The sequence below is a fragment of the Heptranchias perlo genome, chromosome 6 (assembly GCF_035084215.1).
Source record: "Heptranchias perlo isolate sHepPer1 chromosome 6, sHepPer1.hap1, whole genome shotgun sequence".
NCBI classification, from domain to species: Eukaryota; Metazoa; Chordata; class Chondrichthyes; order Hexanchiformes; family Hexanchidae; genus Heptranchias; species Heptranchias perlo.
Genome location: NC_090330.1, coordinates 1,412,870 through 1,435,425, shown reverse-complemented (window position 1 = coordinate 1,435,425; position 22,556 = coordinate 1,412,870). Strand labels below are relative to the sequence as shown.

The following is a 22,556-nucleotide window of genomic DNA, read 5'->3' as shown; positions in this document are numbered from 1 at the left end:
TGGTCCTCAGCCCTACACCTGGGGAGGGGGACATTTATCATAAGAGCAGGGAACAAAGACACCAGAGGAGAGAGAGAATGAGAGAGAGAGAAAGGGAGATAAAGAGAGACAAAGAAGAGGGAGAAAGAAAGTGATAGAGAAAGAAAGAGAAGGAAAGAGAGTGCGAGAAAGAGATAAGGAGAAAGAGAGACACAGCGAAAGAGCGAAAGAGAGAGAGAGGCCGAGAGAGAATTGGGAAAGTGGGAAACGTTGGAGTGAGTGGGGGTTGTTAAATGATTGAGTGTCACTGCTGGAAACAGGACTCAGAAAAACACCTTTGCATTTAATTGTAACACTCTCTTGCTAATTTTAATGAGTGGTTCATTTCTAATTACTGAATCCTTCTGGAATATTCTGAGGACGGATTAATGTGTCCTGTGGGGAGTTGGGCAGGTGTTGATTGCAGGGATGGGCACCAATTACCATCTGGAGGGAGAGTCCCTGGAGGTAGACAACATGGCAACAGTCTCCACTGGCTGACAAACCCGGAACCATTGGGTGCAGTGTAAGGTCTCAGGAACCAACTCACACGTACCATGCCATCTGCGTAACGCAGAGATCTGAGAGAGACGAACCCACAGGTGCGGAGAGCCTCAGACCGAGGCAGGGAGCGGGCTAGAGGGCGAACCTATCGCGATGGAGACCCTGCTCCAGCTGTCCTGACCGGGAGGCTGCTCGACGACAGAGTGTGTGGTGGGGGTGCACCCCCAGTGGGCGGTGGCACGGGTCGGGATCTAATTAACCAGAGGATTGTCCAGAACAAAGGGTAAACCATGGAGAATCTAACGGTGAGTGAGAAACAGGGGGCTGAGCGACAGTGTCGTACAAAGTGTCATTAGACTCTAAAACTCTTTAACATCCGACTGGAGAAGCTGGGATTGTTCTCCTTAGAGCAGAGAGGGTTAAGGGGAGATTTAATCGAGGTGTTCAAAATCATGAAGTGTTCTGATAGAGCAGATAGGGAGAACCTGTTTCCAGTGGCAGGAGGGTCGGTAACCAGAGGACACAGATTTAAGATAATTGGCAAAAGAGCCAGAGGGGGAGATGAGGAGAATTTCTTTTTACGCAGTGAATTGTTCTGATCTGGAATTCACTGCCTGAAAGGGCGGTGGAAGCAGATTCAATAATAACTTTCAAGAGATATAGTAACTATATGTAGTTAAATATCAATCTTTTCTGTTTTTGTCTTGGGCTCTGAACTTTTAAGGCGACAACAACATGGAACAAAAAAACTGCAATGCAATGGTACATCCGGGCACGATAAACAGGCCAAAATACGTAAAAGTTTCAACATTTCTTTACACAGCGAGTTGTTCTGATCTGGAATACACTGCAAGATTCAATAATAACTTTCAGAAGGGAATTGGATAAATACTTGAAAAAGAAAAATTTACAGGGCTCTGGGGAAAGAGCAGGGGAGTGGGACGATGGGCCGAATGGCCTCCTCCTGTGCAGTCTGATTCCAGAGATATATCAGAATTACTCTTCTATTTTGCATTAATGTGAGACTGAAACACATCCCCCTGTTTTGACTGACAGGACTCGAGAACAGGAGGTGCATCTGTGGGAGCAGAGTTCGCTTAATACTCGATCTCCGTTAACCTCACCCGCCCGGTGGGAGGGGAGGGGGTTCACTCTGACCCCCGTTTTACACCCCGCCCCATTTCACTCTCGCTGACTGCCGGGTGGGTTTAGGTTAAAGTCGGGGGCATCACAGTTTAGGGGTCAATAAACTGGGTGTCGACCGTGATGGGGGGGGGAAGGGGGAGAGTTTGTCCCCAAACTCGAACTGGCCACGTTCTGTCCCTTCCTACATCATTCTTCTGCTCGGGATTGTAAAACATCCTGGTCTCAGCCCCTTTGTTCCTGACTGCCCCTCCTCTCTTCGAGTGCTGTAATTGCTCTCAGTTGGGGGGAGACCTTGACTTTGTGATAGTGTAAAATTTCAATGGAAATAAAAATCGGGAGAGATGTAAAACAACAACAATCTGCATTTATATAGCACCTTTAACGTAGTAAAACATCCCAGGACACTTCACAGGAGCGATTATCAAACAAAATCTGACACCGAGCCACATAAGGAGATATTAGGACAGGTGACCAAAAGCTCGGTCAAAGAGGTAGGTTTTAAGGAGCGTCTTAAAGGAGGAGAGAGAGGGGGAGAGGTTTAGGGAGGGAATTCCAGAGCTTAGGGTCGAGGCAGCTGAAGGCACGGCCGCCAATGGTGGAGCGATGGGAATCGGGGGATGCACAAGAGGCCGGAATTGGAGGAGTTCAGTGATCTCGGAGGGTTGTAGGGCTGGAGGAGGTTACAGAGATAGGGAGGGGGGCGAGGGCCATGGAGGGATTTGAACAGGAGGATGAGAATTTTAAAAATGAGGCTAATGTAGGTCAGCGAGCACAGGGGGTGATGGGTGAACGGGACTTGCTAATGGGACAGGCTCCTGATTCACTATCACCCGTTTTACACAATCGCACAAATTCAAAATTACCCCCAGTATTGCTGGGGTCAGGAGGGTTCCTGCTCCTGATCATAACCCAGTGTCTGTGTGTGTATGCCAACCTGATAATCAAACTGTACCCCAACTCCTCCCCCCTTACACCCCCAGGGATCAGTCCCCCTCCCCCTACAACCTTTATAAAACACTGGTTTGGCCACAACTGCAGTATCGTGTTCAATTCTAGGGACCGCACTTTAGGAAGGATGTGAAGGCCTTAGAGAGGGTGCAGAAAAGATTTACTAGAATGATTCCAGGGATGAGGGACTTTAGTTACGTGGATAGACTGGAGAAGCTGGGATTGTTCTCCTTGGAGCAGAGAAGGTTGAGAGGAGATTTGATAGAGGTATTCAAAATCATGAAGGGTCCAGACAGAGTAGATAGAGAGAAACTGTTCCCATTGGCGGAAGGATCAAGAACCAGAGGACATAGATTTAAGTTGATTGGCAAAAGAACCAAAGGTGACCTGAGGAAAAACTTTTTTACACAGCGAGTGTTTAGGATCTGGAATGCACTGCCCGAGGGGGTGGTGGAGGCAGATTCAATCATGGCCTTCAAAAGGGAACTGGATAAGTACTTGAAAGGAAAAAAATTGCAGGGCTACGGGGAAAGGGCGGGGGAGTGGGACTGGCTGGATTGCTCTTGCATAGAGCCGGCACGGACTCGATGGGCCGAATGGCCTCCTTCTGTGCTGTAACCATTCTATAATTCACTGATAAACCGTCATGATCAGCCCCGCCCCCCCAAACCCCCAGGAATCAGCCCCGCCCCCCAAACCTTCAGGAATCAGCCCCGCCCCCCTACAGCCTCAGGGATCAGACCCTCCCCCCAAACCCCCAGGGATCAGCCTCTCCCTCCCTAAACCCCCAGGAATCAGCCCCTCCCCCAATCCCCAAGAATCAGCCCCTCCCCTAAATCCCCAGAGTTCAGCCCCTCCCTCCTAAACCCCCAGGAATCAGCCCCTCCCCCAATTCACAACTGTGGGCACTCACTCCAAACATTCTCCCCCTCCCCCTAGTTGACAGATTATTTCCTCCTACCCCCCACCCCAGAGAGGGTCTCAAGTTGACTCCATATACGACCTATGGATCTAGCAGAGGGAGGAGACCATTGTCCCATTGGTTTGAGCTGGATTTGAATAACAATTCCAGGGATGAAAGGCCAGTGTTTAACTTCATCCAGTTCTGGGCACCGCCCCTCAGGAAGGATATAATGGCCTTGGAGGGGGAGCAGATTCACCAGAATGATACTGGGGCTAAAAGGGTTAAATTATGAGGACAGGTTGCAGAGACTGGGCTTGTATTCCCTCGAGTTTAGAAGATTAAGGGGTGATCGAATCGAGGTGTTTGAGATGATTGAAGGATTCGATAGGGTCGATAGAGAGAAACTATTTCCTCTGGTGGGGGGAGTCCAGAACAAGGGGGCAGAACCTTAAAATTAGAGCCAGGCCGTTCAGGGGTGATGTCAGGAAGCACTTCTTCACACAAAGGGGAGTGGAAATCTGGAACTCTCTCCCCCAAAAAAGCTGTTGAGGCTGGGGGTCAATTGAAAATTTCAAAAATGAGATTGATAGATTTTTGTTGGGTGAGGGGATTAAGGGAGATGGAGCAAAGGCGGGTAAATGGAGTTAAGATACAGATCAGGCATGATCTAATTGAATGGCGGAACAGGCTCATGGGGCTGAATGGCCTCCTCCTGTTCCAATGCTCTCAAGTTCCCATGTTCTCATGTGTCAATGTTCCCATGTTCCTATTTTCATATGTTGCCATATTCCTATGTTGCCATGTTGCCATGTTCTATGCTCTATGTTCCAATGTTGCCCCTGTCCCATGTTCCTATTTTGCCATGTAGCCATGTTTCCATGTTCTTATGTTCCCATGTTCCTATGTTCTCATGTTGCCATGTTGCCATGTTCTATGTTCCAATGTTGCCATGTTCCCATGTTCCTATTTTGCCATGTTGCCATGTTCCCATGTTGCCATGTTGCCATGTTGCCATGTTGCCATGTTGCCATGTTCCTATGTCCCTATGTTCCCATGTTCCTATGTTCCCATGTTTCTATATTCCCATATTGCTATGTTCCCATGTTCCTATGTCCCTATGTTCCCATGTTCCCCTATTCCCATGTTCCCATGTTCCTATGTTCCCATGTTCCTATGTTCCCATGTGTTTGACCCTCTGGACCCACCAATCCTTTAATGTGTTCATCCTCTGTTTTTTTTCCAGCCGGAGAACTGGCGGGAGATCGTTGGTAAAAAGATGAAGTTCCCGCCGAGTCTGATTACCGCAATCTACGAGGGGAACTTGGCCAAGATCTACAAACTCCTGCAGACCAGCGATGGGATCCTGAGGCAGCTGGACGACTCGGAGGACCGATTGTGGAGGGAGGCTCTCAACCTGGCCATCAGGATGGGCAATGAAGAAATCATCGTCGGGCTACTCCAGTGCGTCAAGTTCGACTTCCGGCAGATCCATGAGGCCCTCTTAGTGGCGGTGGACATGAACCTGATCAACGTGGTGAAGCTGCTACTGGAACGGCTGGACCAGCAGAAAGGGGTGAGCCACAACAAGGTGGACATCATGTCCTTCTCCCTGGCTTTGTTCGACCACTCAATCGACAGCTCCCGCTTCGCTCCGGGGGTGACCCCCTTGACCCTGGCCTGCCAGAAGAACCTGTTTGAGATCGTGGACCTCCTGATGAAGAAAGGACACGTCATCCCCAACCCTCACAAGATCTCCTGCTCCTGCCCGGAGTGCCTCAACGCACGTCAGTACGACATGCTCAAATTCTCCCTGTCTCGCATGAACACTTACAAGGGGCTGGCCAGCCGACCTTATCTCGCCATTGCCAATGAAGATGCCATGCTGGGCGCCTTCAAACTGAGCAGGGAACTCAAACAGTTGTCCAAGAAGGAGCCTGAGTTTAAGGTTGGTAACATTATAATTATAATTCACCTAGGGGGCACAGTCGTGTAGTTGGTTATGTTACTGGGTTAGTAACCCAGAAGCTTGGACCAATGTTTCCCTGCAGACTTTCCCAGTTTCCTGCAGACGCTCACTGCCACAGGGGTACCGGTGATGTCTGGAAAGTGACATTTGGAGTGTGACATCTAGAGTGTGACGTCTGGAGTTTGGTGTCTGGAAAGTGACATTTGGAGTGTGACATCTAGAGTGTGACGTCTGGAGTTTGGTGTCTGGAAAGTGACATTTGGAGTGTGACATCTAGAGTGTGACGTCTGGAGTTTGGTGTCTGGAAAGTGACATTTGGAGTGTGACATCTAGAGTGTGACGTCTGGAGTTTGGTGTCTGGAATGTGACGCCTGGAATGTGACAACTGAGGGGTAGCATCTGGAGTGTGACATCTGAGATGTGATGCCTGGAATGTGACAGCAAGTGTGTGATATTTAGAATATGACACCTGGAGTGTGACATCTGGAATGTGACATCTGGAATGTGACATCTGGAATGTGACATCTGTAGTTTGACATTTGGAGTGTGACATCTAGAGTATAACATCTGGAGTGTGATGTCTGAGGTGTGTATTTAGAATGTGGATCTGGAGTGTGACATCTGGAATGTGACATCTGGAGTGTGACATCTGGAATGTGACATCTGGAGTGTGCCCATTTATATTAATACATATAGAATTCTGGGAATTATTGCTGGATTTATAGAGCGAGAATGAGATGTGCCGGTCTGATTTTCAGAATTTAATCCAATTTTACCCAATCATTTATTGATCAGTATCAATGTCACACCAAGGTGCCTTGGGTTAGACATTGACCTTTCACCTCTATGACATGGCATCAAATCCAGCCCAGGCAGAGAGGCCCTGGGTCCCCTCTCTCCGATGGGTGATGGGTTGGCTCAGCTGTAGCCATTCACCTCTGAACCCTGTATCCAAAAGCCAACCGAGAAAGGGAGAGGGATAAAGGGGCAGTCTCACTGAGAGAGGTCACACAGTGACTGTCACGGAGAGTGAAAGAAGGAATCACACTGTGCTCACTAGGGGGGCACTCCTCTGGGGTTGGGGCTCAGGTACGTTTTGGGCTGGAGCAGAGGGGGTTTCACCGTGGGACTGTTTGAGGCTGACACTGGGGTTGCCAACTCTAGTTGGACGAATTCCTGGAGGTTCCAGCACATGATCTCCGGCCACCAAACGCCCCGCCCGGTCATTTTCCCCCCGTCTCCAACGATTTTATAATTAATAAACAAAAGAGTTCAAGAAAAAGAAAAAAAAATGTCCTTATGGTTTTTCTTCCTGGTTTGCTCGCTGCAGTGGCCAGGAGATAAATCTTTAATTCCTGGAGACTCCTGGAGTGTTGGCAACCCCCTGGCTGACACTGGGTGCCCAAAACGGGAAGTGTTCCATTTCCCCAGCGGTGACACCCTGGATAAGCACCAAGGATTTGCGTCTGATGAACAAACGGGACACTCACCTTATTCTCTTTCAGCCCGAGTATCTGAACCTGGAGGAACTCTGTCAGGATCTGGCGGTGGAGTTGCTGGGAATGTGTCGGAATCAGAGTGAAGTGAATGCTGTGTTAAATGACAGTGGGGAAGAAAATGTGGAAGATCTGGACAACCAGGCCTTCGAGGAAGGGATTCCCAACCTGGCCAGACTCCGCCTGGCTGTCAACTATAATCAAAAGCGGGTGAGTGTCTCTGGGACGACGGTCGCTCCCACTGTGTGAGAGAGTAATTCCAGCTACTCGCTGACCTTCTCTGTTTGATGCACTTCTCTCCAGATCTCAACTATGCAGAATTACACAGGAACAGGCCATTCGGCCCAATGGGTCCATCTCAGCGTTTATGCTCCACACGAGACTCCTCCCTCCCTACTCCCTCTCACCCTATCACCATATCCTTCTATTCCTTTCTCCCTCATGTGTTTATCCAGCTTCCCCTTAAATGTATCTACACTATTCACCTCAACTACTCCTTGTGGGAGTATGTTCCACATTCTCACCACTCTCTGGGTAAAGAAGTTTCTCCTGAATTCCCTATTGGATTTATTAGTGACTATCTTATATTTATGGATTTATTAGTGACTATCTTATAGTTCTGGTCTCCCCCACAAGTGGAAACATCTTCTCTACGTCTACCCTATCAAACCCTTTCATAATCTTAAAGACCTCGATCAGGTCACCCCTCAGTCTTCTCTTTTCCAGAGAAAAGAGCCCCAGCCTGTTCAATCTTTCCTGATACGTCTAACCTCTCAGTTCTGGTATCATCCTTGTAAATCGTTTTTGCACCTTCTCCAGTGCCTCTCTCTCCTTTTTATAATATGGAGACCAGGACTGTTCACAATACTCCCAGTGTGGTCTAACCGAGGCTCTATACAAGTTTAACATAACATCTCTGCTTTTCAATTCTATCCCTCTAGAAATGAACCCCACTGCTTGGTTTGTTTTTTTTATGGCCTTATTAACCTGCGTTGCTACTTTCAGTGATTTGTGTATCTGTACCCCCAGATCCTTCTGCTCCTCTACCCCATTTAGACTCTTATTTTCCAAGCAGTGTGTGGCCTCCTTATTCTTCCTCCCTCACACTGATCTATATTGAAATTGTGTCTCCTTTTTTTGCTTCCTCCAGTTCGTGGCTCATCCCATCTGCCAGCAAGTTCTCACCTCGATCTGGTGCGGCAAACTGACCTGGTGGAGAGGCAGCAGAACCATCTGGTTAATATCCATTTCTACTGGGATGTTCCTCACCATGCCCTTGCTGTCGATGGTCTACTGGGTTGCCCCCAAATCTAAGGTAGAAGTGGGGCAGGCATGGGGGGGGAGGGGAGGGGGGATGGGGATGGGGGGATGGGGAGGGGGGGATGGGGAGGGGGGGATGGGGAGGGGGGAGCGCTGTGGTCGAGACTGGTGACGAAAACTGTACTTCTGCCCAACATTTTGGACTAGTATGAAAGAAGGACGTGCATTTCTACAGCGCCTTTCACCACCTCAGGACGTCCCAAAGCGATTTACAGACAATGAAATATTTTTGAAGTGTAGTCACTGTTGTAATGTAGGAAATGCGGGCAGCCAATTTGCGCACAGCAAGATCCCACAAACAGCAATGTGATCATGACCAGATCATCTGTTTTTTAGTGATGTTGGTTGAGGGATAAATATCGGCCCAGGACACCGGGGAGAACTCCCCTGCTCTTCTTCAAAATAATGGCCATGGGATCTTTTACGTCCACCTGAGGGGGCAGACGGGGCCTCGGTTTAACGTCTCATCCGGAAGATGGCACCTCTGATAGTGCCGCACTCCCTCAGTACTGACCCTCCGACAGCGCGGCGCTCCCTCAGTACTGACCCTCCGACAGCACGGCGCTCCCTCAGTACTGACCCTCCGACAGTGCGGCGCTCCCTCAGTACTGACCCTCCGACAGTGCAGCGCTCCCTCAGTACTGACCCTCCGACAGTGCGGCGCTCCCTCAGTACTGACCCTCCGATAGCGCGGCGCTCCCTCAGTACTGACCCTCCGACAGTGCGGCGCTCCCTCAGTACTGACCCTCCGATAGCGCGGCGCTCCCTCAGTACTGACCCTCCGATAGCGCGGCGCTCCCTCAGTACTGACCCTCCGACAGTGCAGCGCTCCCTCAGTACTGACCCTCCGACAGTGCAGCGCTCCCTCAGTACTGACCCTCCGACAGTGCGGCGCTCCCTCAGTACTGACCCTCCGACAGTGCGGCGCTCCCTCAGTACTGACCCTCCGACAGTGCGGCGCTCCCTCATTACTGACCCTCCGACAGTGCGGCACTCCCTCAGTACTGACCCTCCGACAGTGCGGCGCTCCCTCAGTACTGACCCTCCGACAGTGCGGCGCTCCCTCAGTACTGACCCTCCGACAGTGCGGCGCTCCCTCAGTACTGACCCTCCGACAGTGCGGCGCTCCCTCAGTACTGACCCTCCGACAGTGCGGCGCTCCCTCAGTACTGACCCTCCGACAGTGCGGCGCTCACTCAGTACTGACCCTCCGACAGTGCGGCGCTCCCTCAGTACTGACCCTCCGACAGTGCGGCGCTCCCTCAGTACTGACCCTCCGACAGTGCGGCGCTCCCTCAGTACTGACCCTCCGACAGTGCGGCGCTCCCTCAGTACTGACCCTCCGACAGTGCGGCGCTCCCTCAGTACTGACCCTCCGACAGTGCGGCGCTCCCTCAGTACTGCACTCCATGAGACCCACAAATCCTCACAAAACGCAGCTCGTGCTCAAACCAATCAATCCCTGATCCCTTCCTGTCCGATTCCTGATCCCTTCCTGTCCGATTGCTGATCTCTTGCTGTGATTGATTTCTTGGTTTCCCGGTGTTTTTCCCACTGGTTGTGTTGCAGGTTGGACAGATGGTTCGAACTCCAGTCATTAAGTTCCTCCTTCACTCCTCTTCCTACATATGGTTCCTCGTGTTACTATTGGTGGAGTCTATAGTTGCCCAGCAGTACCGGGAATTGGCTTCCTCCAGGAACCAGCCCATCTACCTCAACTCCTTCCACATGATTTGGGTGGTGGGTGAGTTGAACGGTTATGAAGGGGATTGACTCAGACAGATTGTAAAGTGGGACTAAAAGGTTCATCGTTTATGTTGAGGAATCTTGGGAACGAGAAAGGACCTGCATTTTCACAGTGCCTCTCACGACCTCAGGATGTCCCAAAGCGATTTACAGCCAATGAAGTAATTTTGAAGTGTTCTAATGTGGGAAACGCAGCAGCCAAATTTGTGCACAGCAAGATCCCACAAACAGCAATGTGATAATGACCAGATAATCTGTTTTTACTGATGTTGGTTGAGGGATAAATATTGGCCCCAGGACACCGGGGAGAACTCCCCCTGCTCTTCTTTGAAATAGTGGCCGTGGGATCTTTTACATCCACCTGAGAGGGCAGACGGGGCCTCTGTTTAACGTCTCATTTGAAAGACAGTGCAGCGCTCCCTCAGTACTGACCCTCCGACAGTGCAGCGCTCCCTCAGTACTGACCCTCCGACAGTGCAGCGCTCCCTCAGTACTGACCCTCCGACAGTGCGGCGCTCCCTCAGTACTGACCCTCCGACAGTGCTGCGCTCCCTCAGTACTGACCCTCCGACAGTGTGGCGCTCCCTCAGTACTGACCCTCCGACAGTGCAGCGCTCCCTCAGTACTGACCCTCCGACAGTGCAGCGCTCCCTCAGTACTGCCCCTCCGACAGTGCAGCGCTCCCTCAGTACTGACCCTCCGACAGTGCAGCGCTCCCTCAGTACTGACCCTCCGACAGTGCGGCGCTCCCTCAGTACTGACCCTCCGACAGTGCAGCGCTCCCTCAGTACTGCCTCTCCGACAGTGCAGCGCTCCCTCAGTCCTGCACTGGGAATGTCGGCCTGGATTATGTGCTCAAGTCTCTGGAGTTGGGACTCAAACCCACCACCCTGTGACTCCGAGGCGGGAGTGCTGCCCACTGAGCCAGGGCTGACACTGGGTTCAGTCTCACGCATAAAGACTGGCCACAGGTGAGGTGTCGGAGGACCGTCAGTGGTCGGGGAACCATATCCCAGAGCTCCCTCCAGGGGGGAAGGAAGAAAGAATCTAGAGAAAGGAGAAGAGATGGTCCAGGTGTTGGGGTGGACGTGTTATTTTATTGCAGAGTATCGGGAATCTGGAGGGGTTCAGGAATGGAGAGTGAAGTATTCTCCCAGGACACTATGTTCTAACCATTTTGTCCTCTCACTAAAGGATTCTTCTGGTATGAATTGAAAGAGGTGTGGATCGAGGGGCTGCGCAGTTACCTGTTGGACTGGTGGAATTTCCTGGACATTGTGATCCTCAGCATGTACCTGGCCTCCTTCGCTCTGCGGATTGTGGTTTATTTGAGTGGAAAACTCTACTGTTTGACAGACACCGATTCTTATCACTGCCTCTACTTCACCAAGGCTGGTGAGTGTTGGATGTGAAACATCACCATTGCTGTTGGGGCAAGATTTCTCCCGTCGCTGCGAGTTACCGACATCGTAAACACAGCGGGGAGATTTCTCCTCATCGCTGCGAGTTACCGACATCGTAAACACAGCGGGGAGATTTCTCCTCATCGCTGCGAGTTACCGACATCGTAAACACAGCGGGGAGATTTCTCCTCATCGCTGCGAGTTACCGACATCGTAAACACAGCGGGGAGAATTCCCCCTCTCCCCCCCGTCACTCCGAGTTACCGACATCGTAAACACAGCGGGGAGATTTCTCCCGTCGCTGCGAGTTACCGACATCGTAAACACAGCGGGGAGATTTCTCCTCATCGCTGCGAGTTACCGACATCGTAAACACAGCGGGGAGAATTCCCCCTCTCCCCCCCGTCACTCCGAGTTACCGACATCATAAACACAGCAGGCAGCTTACCCTGTCCACCGTGTGTTAACAACATCATAAACACAGCGGGGAGATTTACTCCAGTCACCGCATGCTGACGACACAAAACTAGGTGGGAGTGTGAGTTGTGAGGAGGATGCAAAGAGGCTTCAAGGCGATTTAGACAAGTTGAGTGAGTGGGCAAATACATGGCAGATGCAGTATAATGTGGATAAATGTGAAGTTATCCACTTCGGAAGGAAAAACAGAAAGGCAGAGTATTATTTAAATGGTGATAGATTGGGAAATGTTGATGTACAAAGGGACCTGGGTGTCCTTGTACACCAGTCACTGAAAGCAAACATGCAGGTGCAGCAAGCAGTTAGGAAGCAAATGGTCTGTTGTCCTTCATTGCAAGAGGATTTGAGTACAGGAGCAAGGATGTCTTACTGCAGTTATACAGGGCCTTGGTGAGACTACACCTGGAGTATTGTGTGCAGTTTTGGTCTCCTTACCCAAGAAAGGATATACTTGGCATAGAGGGAGTGCAGTGAAGGTTCACCAGACTGATTCCTGGGATGGCAGGACTGTCGTATGAGGAGAGATTGGGTCGACTCGGCCTGTATTCACTCGAGTTTAGAAGAATGAGAGGGGATCTCATTGAAACATATAAAATTCTGACAGGGCTAGAGACTGACTGGATGCAGGGAGGATGTTTCCCCTGGCTGGGGGGTCCAGAACGAGGGGTCACAGTCTCAGGATACGGGGTAGGACATTTAGGACTGAGATGAGGAGAAATTTGTTCACTCAGAGGGTGGTGAACCTGTGGAATTCTCTACCACAGAAGGCTGTGGAGGCCAAGTCACTGAATATATTTAAGAAGGAGCTGGATAGATTTCTAGACATAAAAGGCATCAAGGGGTATGGGGAGAGAGCGGGAATATGGTATTGAGATGGAGGATCAGCTGTGATCATATGGAATGGCAGAGCAGGTTCGAAGGGCCGAATGGCCTACTCCTGCTCCTATTTTCTATGTTAACAGCATCATAAACACAACGGGGAGATTTACACCGGTCACTGTGCGTTAACGATATCGTAAACACATCGGGCAACTTGCCCTGCATCAGACCCTGCGGAAGATCCACCCTCTCTCCCCCCTCCCCCCACCAGAATTTGGGCCAGAATTTACACAGGGAGGAAATTCAACACTTCCAGATTCTGCCTCCTGTTTCGAGGCCCTGTCAGGTGATTTGCCCGCTGTCCACACTCACCACCGTCGGCCCCACCCTTCGAGAATCTAAAAGTGAGGAAATGTTCCTGCAGTTATAGAGGCCGCTGGTCAGACCTCACTCAGAACACTGAGCAGCCCCTCCTGAGAAATGGGATCGTGGTCTGGGGAGGGTCCAGTTAATGGTAGAGAAAGAAAGGACTTCCATTTCTACAGCGTCTGTCACCATCTCGGGACGTCCCAAAGCGCCTCACAGACAAGGAAGTACTTTTGAAGTGTCAGCACTGTTGTAATGTAGGAAACGCAGCAGCCAATTTGTGCACAGCAAGATCCCACAAACAGCAACGAGATAAATGACCAGATAATCTGTTCAGTGATGTAGGTTGGAATCACAGTAGAATCATACAACACAGAAGGAGGCCATTCGGCCCATCGTACCTGTGCCGGCTCTTTGAAAGAGCTATCCAATTAGTCCCACTCCCCTGCTCTTTCCCCAGAGCCCTGTAATTTTTTCCTTTTCAAGTATTTATCCAATTCCCTTTTGAAAGTTATTATTGAATCTGCTTCCACCGCCCTTTCAGGCAGCGCATTCCAGATCTTAACAATTGAAAATATTTCTTCATCTCCCCCTCTGGTTCTTTTGCCAATTAACTTAAATCTGTGTCCTCTGGTTACCGACCCTCCTGCCGCTGGAAACAGTTTCTCCTTATTTACTCTATCGAAATCCTTCATGATTTTGAACACCTCGATTAAATCTCCCTTTAACCTTCTCTGCTCTAAGGAGAACAATCCCAGCTTCTCCAGTCTCTCATCCCTGGTACCGTTAGAGTAAATCCCCTTTTCACCCTCTCCAAGGCCTTGACATCCGTGCATGCTGCAGTTATGCGCAACCAAAAAGGGCCTTAAACAGGTCTTAGGCCTCCTATTTGCATAAGCAAAAGGTTGAGGGATAAATATTGGTCAGGACACTGGAGAGAACTCCCCAGCTCTTCTTTGGAATAGTGCCTGTTTGCGGATTTTTCCGTTACTGTCTCACAACAAAAGTGTTGTTAATCCTTCAACAATAACTTCCACTTGATTCTGGCCTGAGTGGTTATTAAACAACTAGCTTTAATAGATTGACTTGCAACAGTATTATAATACTTCAGATTATATTAAATAACAGGCAATTAATACAACTGGTTTGCCTGTAGATCTTTTATGTCTACCTGAGAGGGCAGATAGAATGATAGAAAGGTTATGGCATGGATGGAGGCCATTTGGCCCATTGAGTCCGCACCAGCTCTATGCAAGAGCAATCTAGCAGATCCCACTCCCCCGGGGATTTGCTTTAACATCACAACTGAAAGATGGCACCTCTGACAGTGCAGCACTCCCTCGGTACTGGCAGTGTCGGCCTGGATTATGGGGTTCAAGTTTCTGGATTGGGACTTGAACCCACGACCTTCTGACTCAGAGGTGAGAGAGTCCGACCCACTGAGCCACAGCTGGTACCTATACCACATCTGGCAGTGTATTTACCCACTGAGCCACGGCTGACGCCTATACCACATCTGGCAGTGTATTTACCCACTGAGCCACGGCTGATGCCTATACCACATCTGGCAGTGTATTTACCCACTGAGCCACGGCTGGTGCCTATACCACATCTGGCAGTGTATTTACCCACTGAGCCACGGCTGACGCCTATACCACATCTGGCAGTGTATTTACCCACTGAGCCACGGCTGATGCCTATACCACATCTGGCAGTGTATTTACCCACTGAGCCACGGCTGGTGCCTATACCACATCTGGCAGTGTATTTACCCACTGAGCCACGGCTGACGCCTATACCACATCTGGCAGTGTATTTACCCACTGAGCCACGGCTGATGCCTATACCACATCTGGCAGTGTATTTACCCACTGAGCCACGGCTGATGCCTATACCACATCTGGCAGTGTATTTACCCACTGAGCCACGGCTGATGCCTATACCACATCTGGCAGTGTATTTACCCACTGAGCCACGGCTGGTGCCTATACCACATCTGGCAGTGTATTTACCCACTGAGCCACGGCTGACGCCTATACCACATCTGGCAGTGTATTTACCCACTGAGCCACGGCGGACGCCTATACCACATCTGGCAGTGTATTTACCCACTGAGCCACGGCTGATGCCTATACCACATCTGGCAGTGTATTTACCCACTGAGCCACGGCTGGTGCCTATACCACATCTGGCAGTGTATTTACCCACTGAGCCACGGCTGACGCCTATACCACATCTGGCAGTGTATTCACCCACTGAGCCACGGCTGATGCCTATACCACATCTGGCAGTGTATTTACCCACTGAGCCACGGCTGGTGCCTATACCACATCTGGCAGTGTATTTACCCACTGAGCCACGGCTGATGCCTATACCACATCTGGCAGTGTATTTACCCACTGAGCCACGGCTGATGCCTATACCACATCTGGCAGTGTATTTACCCACTGAGCCACGGCTGGTGCCTATACCACATCTGGCAGTGTATTTACCCACTGAGCCACGGCTGGTGCCTATACCACATCTGGCAGTGCATTTACCCACTGAGTTGTTTGGGGATATACTTTTGATTCAAGGAAGTCCTGTAGCATCCAATAAATTGTTTCCATGACTTTGATGCTGAGCAGCCAACAGATTTGGGTCTGTCCCCCTTTCAGACAGGCACGAGTGGATGCAGGAGGATCCACAGATGTTGGCAGAGGTGCTGTTTGCAATCACCAGTATGCTGAGTTTAGCCCGGCTGACGTCTATCTTGCCAGCTCACGAGACCCTGGGAACTCTCCAGATTTCCATCGGAAAGATGATTGACGATATGATGAGGTTCGTAGCCCCTCCCCCAAGAACATTCAAGACATGAGGTATTGTCCCCGTCTCAGGGGAGCTTCTACTGACCCGCCCAGTCCTGGGGAGGGGAGAAGGTTAATCTTCTCAAAAGATAGAACAAACCTCGTTTCACTTTTCATCCATTGCAACCTTTCCTGGTTTGGGACATTGGAAACTGGAGTCACTTTTGATCTCAGGTTTTCAAGAAAATTTAGCCCCTTTCCCTAAAATAAAAAATAGGACAATTTTCGGAATGGGCAAAATCCATTAAGGTCAAATCCCACCTACCCACCTTCTCACCATATCCCTCAATCCCACCTACCCACCTTCTCACCATATTCCCCAATCCCACCTCCATACCATATTCCCCAATCCCACCTACCCACCTTCTCACCATATCCCTCAACCCCACCTACCCACTTTCTCACCATATCCCTCAATCCCACCTACCCATCTTCTCACCATATTCCTCAACCCCCACCTGCCCACTTTCTCACCATATCCCTCAATCCCACCTACCCATCTTCTCACCATATCCCTCAACCCCCACCTGCCCAAACCTGGGACATTGTTTCTCTGTTCACGGGCTGTGGTTGTGCACAAGGACCTCCCTGTTGCTCGATGAATGTATTCAATGTTCCTTGTCTCCTGTGTTCCAGGTTCATGTTCTTGCTGATGATCATCCTGACAGCCTTCCTCTGCGGAATCAACAATATCTACGTCCACTACATGGACCTGGAACGGCTCGGAAAGTAGGGAAACCCTGCGAACTTTCTAGAATACTCTCTGGAACCCAACCAGTCCCATTCCCAGCTACTTAGTGACTGCTCCCGTGGGAAGGGGGAGGGATAGTCTGGTCAACTCAGACACTGATCCCTACAGTCAACAGTCTGGGGAACAGGGATGTGTGTCAGTGATTCTGTGTACACCCATCACTCCGTGATAGATGTACACACGCACCTGTACAGGCACATATACACACACCCTCACAGACACATATACACACACCCTCACAGACACATATACACACACCCTCACAGACACATATACACACACCCTCACAGGCACATATACACACACCCTCACAGACACATATACACACACCTTCACAGACACATATACACACACCCTCACAGACACATATACACACACCCTCACAGACACATATACACACACCTACACAGACACATATACACACACCCTCACAGACACATATACACACACCTTCACAGACACATATACACACACCCTCACAGACACATATACACACACCCTCACAGACACATATACACACACCTACACAGACACATATACACACACCTACACAGGCACATATACACACACCCTCACAGACACATATACACACACCTACACAGACACATATACACACACCCTCACAGACACATATACACACACCTACACAGGCACATATACACACACCCTCACAGACACATATACACACACCTACACAGACACATATACACACACCTACACAGACACATATACACACACCTACACAGGCACATATACACACACCCTCACAGACACATATACACACACCTACACAGACACATATACACACACCCTCACAGACACATATACACACACCTACACAGACACATATACACACACCTACACAGACACATATACACACACCTTCACAGGCACATATACACACACCTTCACAGGCACATATACACACACCCTCACAGGCACATATACACACACCCTCACAGACACATATACACACACCCTCACAGGCACATATACACACACCCTCACAGACACATATACACACACCCTCACAGACACATATACACACACCCTCACAGACACATATACACACACCCTCACAGACACATATACACACACCTTCATAGACACATATACACACACCCTCACAGACACATATACACACACCTTCATAGACACATATACACACACCTTCATAGACACATATACACACACCCTCACAGACACATATACACACACCCTCACAGGCACATATACACACACCTACACAGACACATATACACACACCCTCACAGACACATATACACACACCTACACAGACACATATACACACACACACATACATGTAGAATCATAAAATCTTACAGCACAGAAGGAGGCCTTTCAGCCCATTGTGTCTGTGCCGGCTCTTTGAAAGATCTATCCAATTAGACCCACTCCCCCTGCTCTTTCCCCGTAGCCCTGCAAATTTTTCCCCTTCAAGTATTTATCCAATTCCCTTTTGAAAGTTATTATTGAATCTGCTTCCACCGCCCTTTCAGGCAGCGCATTCCAGATCAGAACAACTCGCTGCGTAAAAAAATTCTCCTCATCTCCCCTCTGGTTCTTTTGCCGATTACCTTAAATCTGTGTCCTCTGGTTACTGACCCTCCTATATACACACGCACATGTACACACACATACACAAAAATACACAAACACAAACACACATTCACACACACACACACAGATATGCAAATACATAAACACAAACACACTCTTACACACGTTCACAGTCGATAGCAATCAGGACCAAGCCTGATTACCCCTCCCGGTCCAGAGCAGGGGTGCAAGGACCGATTATAGTGATCCCACCTGCAACTTGCAGGGATCCACCTGCTGGGATCAAGCTTCTGGGAACAGGCTGCTGGGATCGACCTGCTGGGATCAGGCTGCTGAGATATGGCTGCTGGGATCAGCTTGCTAGGCGCAAGCTGCTGGGATCCTCCTGCTGGGTTCAGCTGCTGGGATCCCCCTGCTGGGATCCCCCTTCTGGGATCAGCTTGCTGGGATCAGCTTGCTGGGATCAGGCTGCAGGGATCAGGCTGCTGGGATCTCCCTTCTGGGATCAGGCTACGGGGATCAGCTTGCTGGGATCAGGCTGCTGGGATCCCCCTGCTGGGATCAGCTCATTGGGATAAGGCTGCTGGGATCAGCCTGGTGAGATCCACCTGCTGGGACCCCCTTGCTGGGATCCGCCTGCTGGGAACCCTGTGCTGGGTCAGGCTGCTGTGATCCACGTGCTGGGATCAGCTTGCTGGGATCAGGCTACTTGGTTCAGCCTGCTGGGATCCACCTGATGGGATGAAGCTGCTGATGCATGTCTCGAGCTGTAGTATCTGTGGTCGGTGCAGTTTTAATGCAATCGTCTCGTTGCCTGTCCCAGTTTCAATGGCACGCTGCAGTTCCTGTTCTGGACCATGTTTGGAATGGAGGAGCCGTCATCGGTGGACATTTCGCAGTTTGTGGTGGCCGAGTTTGTGGGTCGGGTCCTGTACGGGATTTTCACCATCATTATGGTCATAGTGCTGCTCAACATGTTGGTCGCCATGATCACCAACTCCTTCCAGAAGATTGAGGTGAGATTAAGCCACAGTCTGGGGCTGGGGAAATTTTTGTAACACCCGTGCTGTACCTGCCCTGGGAGTGTTTGATGGGACAGTGTAGAGGGAGCTTTACTCTGTATCTAACCCGTGCTGTACCTGCCCTGGGAGTGTTTGATGGGACAGTGTAGAGGGAGCTTTACTCTGTATCTAACCCGTGCTGTACCTGCCCTGGGAGTGTTTGATGGGACAGTGTAGAGGGAGCTTTACTCTGTATCTAACCCGTGCTGTACCTGCCCTGGGAGTGTTTGATGGGACAGTGTAGAGGGAGCTTTACTCTGTATCTAACCCTGTACCTGCCCTGGGAGTGTTTGATGGGACAGTGTAGAGGGAGCTTTACTCTGTATCTAACCCTGTACCTGCCCTGGGAGTGTTTGATGGGACAGTGTAGAGGGAGCTTTACTCTGTATCTAACCCTGTACCTGCCCAGGGAGTGTTTGATGGGACAGTGTAGAGGGAGCTTTACTCTGTATCTAACCCGTGCTGTACCTGCCCTGGGAGTGTTTGATGGGACAGTGTAGAGGGAGCTTTACTCTGTATCTAACCCGTGCTGTACCTGCCCTGGGAGTGTTTGATGGGACAGTGTAGAGGGAGCTTTACTCTGTATCTAACCCGTGCTGTACCTGATGAGGAAATACGTAGGAGGGGTTGTGGGAAATTGTCCAATCGGCTTTTCCTGTTGTTAGAAGTGTTTCAGTTTGAATGTTGTTGATCAGTGAGATCACTGGGATAGCATCTAATTAATGGGCCCAATGGCCATTTTCCATCCCTGCGCTTCTCTCCTTTCCAGGACGATGCGGATGTTGAATGGAAGTTTGCCAGATCAAAGCTCTATCTTTGCTATTTCCGGGAAGGCCTCACCCTGCCTGTTCCCTTCAACATTGTCCCAACACCAAAATCCTTCTTCTATTTTCTTAGGTAAGTGACCTTCAGTTTAATTGTCAGAAAGTGCCTCACATTCAGTGCAATCTCCTCCCACAGCCCATGTACTCTCTCCGACTCGACTCTCCCCACCCATTTAATCTCCCCCCACAGCCCATGTACTCTCTCCGACTCTCCCCACCCATTTAATCTCCCCCCACAGCCCATGTACTCTCTCCGACTCTCCCCACCCATTTAATCTCCCCCCACAGCCCATGTACTCTCTCCGACTCTCCCCACCCATTTAATCTCCCCCCACAGCCCATGTACACTCTCCCCTATCACCGACTCTCCCCACCCATTTAATCTCCTCCCACAGCCCATCTATATTACAGGGTACCTGAGCTATGGAAGGAGTTTAAATGCCTACTGGATGGGACGTTTAATGTAAGCTCTCTATGCCTGTCCTGCCAACATTGATTCCTCAAAAAAAACAGATCATAGAAACATAGAAACATTGAAAATAGGAGCAAGAGTAGGCCATTCGGCCCTTCGGGCTTGCTCCGCCATTCAAAATGATCATGGCTGATCGTCTAACTCAGTACCCTGTTCCTGCTTTTTCCCCATATCCCTTGATCCCTTTAGCATTAAGAAATATATCTATCTCCTTCTTGAATACATTTAATGACTTGGCCTCCACAGCCTTCTGTGGTAGAGAATTCCACAGGTTCACCACCCTCTGAGTGAAGAAATTTCTCCTCATCTCAGTCCTAAATGTCCTACCCCGTATCCTGAGACTGGTTCTTACTGTTTGTGGGATCTTGCTATGTTCAAAATAAGCCGGGTTTGCTTTCGGAGAAAGAGAGACTGGACTTCAATGCAGTTGATTGTGTGCGAATTGCTTTGGGATTTTGTGAAAGACATTTCAATATGAGTGTGTCTCTCCTGCTGGACGTTTGATTCAATGACAGCAACAATTACAATTACAATATTCCCCTTTTCACCCTAGGTGGATTTTTCGAAAATTGTGTTGTGTAAACCTCAGGAAGGAGCCGGATTACCCGTCCCTGCCAACCTCGATCGTAAGTCACCGAGAAATTCCTCCCCCGGGGCTTTTTGGTGAAGAGTTTATTTTCCATTTTCCCTCCTCGCCTAAAGGCACCGAGTTACGGGTCCCACACACACTGACCCTCACTGGGGTACGGGTCCCACACACACTGACTCTCACTGGGGTACGGGTCCCACACACACTGACCCTCACTGGGGTACGGGTCCCACAGACACTGACTCTCACTGGGGTACGGGTCCCACACACACTGACTCTCACTGGGGTACGGGTCCCACAGACACTGACTCTCACTGGGGTACGGGTCCCACACACTCCGACTCTCACTGGGGTACGGGTCCCACACACACTGACCCTCACTGGGGTACGGGTCCCACAGGCACTGATTCTCACTGGGGTACGGGTCCCACACACACTGACCCTCACTGGGGTACGGGTCCCACACACACTGACCCTCACTGGGGTACGGGTCCCACAGACACTGACTCTCACTGGGGTACGGGTCCCACAGACACTGACTCTCACTGGGGTACGGGTCCCACAGACACTGACCCTCACTGGGGTACGGGTCCCACACACACTGACTCTCACTGGGGTACGGGTCCCACAGACACTGACTCTCACTGGGGTACGGGTCCCACACACACTGACCCTCACTGGGGTACGGGTCCCACAGACACTGACCCTCACTGGGGTACGGGTCCCACAGACACTGACTCTCACTGGGGTACGGGTCCCACACACACTGACCCTCACTGGGGTACGGGTCCCACAGGCACTGATTCTCACTGGGGTACGGGTCCCACACACACTGACCCTCACTGGGGTACGGGTCCCACACACACTGACCCTCACTGGGGTACGGGTCCCACAGACACTGACTCTCACTGGGGTACGGGTCCCACACACACTGACCCTCACTGGGGTACGGGTCCCACAGACACTGACTCTCACTGGGGTACGGGTCCAACACACACTGACTCTCACTGGGGTACGGGTCCCACAGACACTGACCCTCACTGGGGTATGGGTCCCACACACACTGACTCTCACTGGGGTACGGGTCCCACAGACACTGACCCTCACTGGGGTACGGGTCCCACAGACACTGACCCTCACTGGGGTACGGGTCCCACAGACACTGACTCTCACTGGGGTACGGGTCCCACACACACTGACTCTCACTGGGGTACGGGTCCCACAGACACTGACCCTCACTGGGGTACGGGTCCCACACACACTGACTCTCACTGGGGTACGGGTCCCACAGACACTGACCCTCACTGGGGTACGGGTCC

At 50.6% G+C, this 22,556-nt stretch overlaps 1 protein-coding gene across 1 annotated transcript in view; it reads left to right on the top strand.

Annotated features, from left to right (window-relative positions):
- Positions 1–812: 812 nt before the first annotated feature.
- The window catches only part of LOC137322629 (short transient receptor potential channel 2-like), a 29,534-nt gene continuing 7,790 nt past the window's right edge, over positions 813–22,556 (top strand). Inside the window, exons 1-11 of the mRNA XM_067985536.1 lie at positions 813–827; positions 4,764–5,465; positions 6,992–7,192; positions 8,133–8,297; positions 9,872–10,046; positions 11,243–11,443; positions 15,771–15,933; positions 16,596–16,688; positions 19,115–19,307; positions 20,122–20,249; positions 21,202–21,274. Of these exons, the coding sequence (XP_067841637.1) occupies positions 813–827; positions 4,764–5,465; positions 6,992–7,192; positions 8,133–8,297; positions 9,872–10,046; positions 11,243–11,443; positions 15,771–15,933; positions 16,596–16,688; positions 19,115–19,307; positions 20,122–20,249; positions 21,202–21,274 (2,109 nt within the window). The remainder of the gene's footprint in view (positions 828–4,763; positions 5,466–6,991; positions 7,193–8,132; positions 8,298–9,871; positions 10,047–11,242; positions 11,444–15,770; positions 15,934–16,595; positions 16,689–19,114; positions 19,308–20,121; positions 20,250–21,201; positions 21,275–22,556) is intronic.